Source organism: Galeopterus variegatus, unplaced genomic scaffold (genome assembly GCF_000696425.1).
Source record: "Galeopterus variegatus unplaced genomic scaffold, G_variegatus-3.0.2 Scaffold54540, whole genome shotgun sequence".
Lineage (NCBI taxonomy): Eukaryota > Metazoa > Chordata > Mammalia > Dermoptera > Cynocephalidae > Galeopterus > Galeopterus variegatus.
In genome coordinates this window covers 1-3,073 of record NW_007780651.1, presented here as the reverse complement: position 1 = coordinate 3,073, position 3,073 = coordinate 1, and the positions used below count along the sequence as shown (strand labels likewise).

The 3,073-nt window shown below is 38.1% G+C and overlaps 1 protein-coding gene across 1 annotated transcript; it reads right to left on the bottom strand.

Annotated features, from left to right (window-relative positions):
• Positions 1-1,164: 1,164 nt before the first annotated feature.
• Positions 1,165-1,748, bottom strand: LOC103584411 (olfactory receptor 14C36; the record flags this gene model as incomplete). Its single annotated transcript, XM_008565428.1, has 1 exon — positions 1,165-1,748. A coding segment is annotated over exon 1 (584 nt), but the record flags the coding sequence as incomplete, so codon positions are not given.
• Between the last annotated feature and the right edge of the window lie 1,325 nt (positions 1,749-3,073).

Sequence of the window (3,073 nt, the reverse complement as noted above, 5' to 3'; positions counted from 1 at the left end):
CAAAAAGAATAAAAAACTAGAAAGGTTAAAATATGAAGCTTTGTAAAGCAACAAATGATGTCTGGAATCTAAAATGTGGCTATTTACAAACTGTTTACTGTTAACAAACTTGCATGATATTTTTAAACTCCAGCACCCATTTGTTAAATGAAGGAACATTATTATCAATTGCATAAAGTTTTTAAACTGTTTCATAATATAATTCATGTAAAGAGCTTTGCACCATTCTTGCCACATACATTCCAGTTTTTATGATTTGAAAGTGTTGATACAGAATATATGGTCATTGTATCAGAATGTTAATAATAATTGCATGGGTCACAGGCATTTAGTATCTGACATTTTATCTTTTAAGTCAGAAAGATATTGATCATCATAGCACTCACTGGCATTACTGTTTTTCTCCCTTTCCTGCATTTGTGGGGAGATTGCCCCCACACCTAACCAAGACAGCACATGTAGTAGCCATGTGACTTACGGGACCAATAACTTGTGACCAGAAATGACTGGCAGAGACATAAAGAACCAGGGTGTACTTTTCCATGTTCAGTTTCTCTGAGTGGCCAGACCTTGACTATGGAAATTTACCTTCTCATACTCAAAGTAATTTTAGATCCTTTTTTAACAGTTCAAACTCTGTTATGACTCCATTTCTTTTCATGATATATATATAATGAGAGCCTCATCCTTTTTGTTGTAACTCTCTTTGATGTTATTATGTATTGTGGGGGAAATAGAATAATTTAGTCAGACCCCCCCCGCCTTAGGTCCGGTTAGGGGTCATGCAGCACCTTTTTTGTAGACAAGTTGTGTGGGGGTAGAGTTAGTGCACATGTGCACCCATGTATCTTTTGTTTGTTGCTATGGTGTGTTCTTCAGTTTGTGAAGCAGAGCTGGTCAGCAGAGCTCACATCTAATAATAGAGCATGTTTACTCTGCTGGCAGCTGCTCAGTTTTTTCTTTGGACTTTGCCAGTAGCAGTTGAGTTTCTGAGTTTCACTTTGGACTGCCTAGGTAGTACATGTGTGTGTGCTGAATAAAGACTATTCCTCCTTCAACCAAGCCTCCAAGGACCTTTTCGCCAGTTACCTAGCTCATAGACCTGCATGTGAAGGGTTTGTGAACTGGCCCAAGGGGTCTGTGAGCTCCAGATCCCCAGATGGCCTCAGGTACACATAAAAGGCTGAGCTGAGGAAGATTGACACCACGAGGATGTGGGGGACACAGGTGGAAAAGGCCTTCGTTCTGTCAGCTCTACTTGGAAACTTGAGCACAGTAGAAAAGATGTGAACATAAGACCAGATAATGAAAATGAAACAGCCTCCACCAATTCCAAGACCAGAGGCAACAATCACAATCTCATTGCTGAAGGTGTCAGAGCAAGAGAGCTTCAGTAGAGAGGGGATGTCACAGAAGAACTGGTGAATAACATTGGACTGACAGAAGGGCAGCCGGAATGTGTTGCCCGTGTGCACGCCTGCATAGACAAGACCACTGAGCAGAGAGGCCAGTGTTGTTCGGATGCAGATTCGAGAGTTCATGATCACAGGGTAGTGGAGGGGCCGGCAGATGGCGACATAGCGGTCACAGGCCATGATGGTGAGAAACAGAAGCTCCACATACACAAAGAAAACCACTAGGAAGACCTGAGATACACATCCTGACTTTGAAATGGTGCTGCTGTCAAGCAGGGAATTGATGCATGAGTTAGGGACCGTTACAGAAATGTAGCATGCATCCTCCATCATTTTTCCAAGTTGTAGGGATTTTTGGTAAATGCTTAAAAAAACATATTTCTGTGTGACTGGGCTCTTATTTTGTAATTTCTTTGTCAAGGGTACTCAGTGCAGAGAGCTCACCTGCTGACCTGCCCTCAGCAGATAATATGAACTAGAACAACCTTTGTTGCATTATACTATTAAGACTCGTGGGTTAATAATGATTACAGTATAATATAGGATAATTATTGATGCTATTGACAATCAAAATAAATCATTCAGATATATGACATTATCAAAATACAAAATAATATTATGTTTAACTCCTCAAAGACCTTAATGAATGTATAGAGATAAACGTGATAATAAGTGGGAAATACAAAATCTGTGTATTCCTTTAATCGACCTAGCAAATAAGGTTTAAACCACATAATCAAATAAATGTATTCCCAAAGAACTTGAATACATTTTTGGCAAAATTTTGGTCTGAAGATAAGTATGATGTATCTATATCTTTCCCTTGACATGAAAGATAAGCTGGTAGAGTATTTCTAATCACCTCATGTCATACTTCTACCCCCCACCAAACCCACTTATCTTTTTTGCAGCATATATTTTATACACATTTTTATGGTCCTTCAAAGAATATATATATTTTTTATATTTAATTTTGAATGAATAAATTACTAAATGTTCTTTTTTCTTCTATAACACTACACATGGCCTTTGAAAACTAATTGACACCATTTTTATTCTGGGTTTATCAATATTTGAAAGTGGATACATATAAAACAATTTTAACATAAAATATTTATAAAAATAACATTTTAGGCTTTTTAAGTTTGATTCTTTTAATGAGAGTTTTTAACTTGAAAAAATGTATTATCAGGGCTTTCTTCTTCATAACACTGGATCTTTTACCCAATGGCATGTTCCAATTATCCAAAACCTCAAGAAAGGAAAGTCTTGGGCCAGCCTGGTGGCTCACTGGAGAGTGCGCTGCTTGGGAGTGTGGCGGCGCTCCCGCTGAGGGTTCGGATCCCATGTGGAGACCGGTTCCCGCTCACTGGCTGAGCGTGGTGCGGGTGCAACACCGAGGGTTGCGATCCCGTTGCCGGTCAGTAAAAAAAGACAAAAAGGAAAAAAAAAAAAAAAAAAGAAAGGAAAGTCTTGATATATGATGTATTTAATGGTATTCCTTATTCAATTTGCATTGATTATATCTCAATATAATCCCAATCAATGATCTCAACTCATTACAGAAAACATGAATATTACTCAATATTTTGCAGTAAGTCTACTCAATTTCCTACATATTTCCTGAATAAATCATCCTTTTCATGGTTTTTTTGATG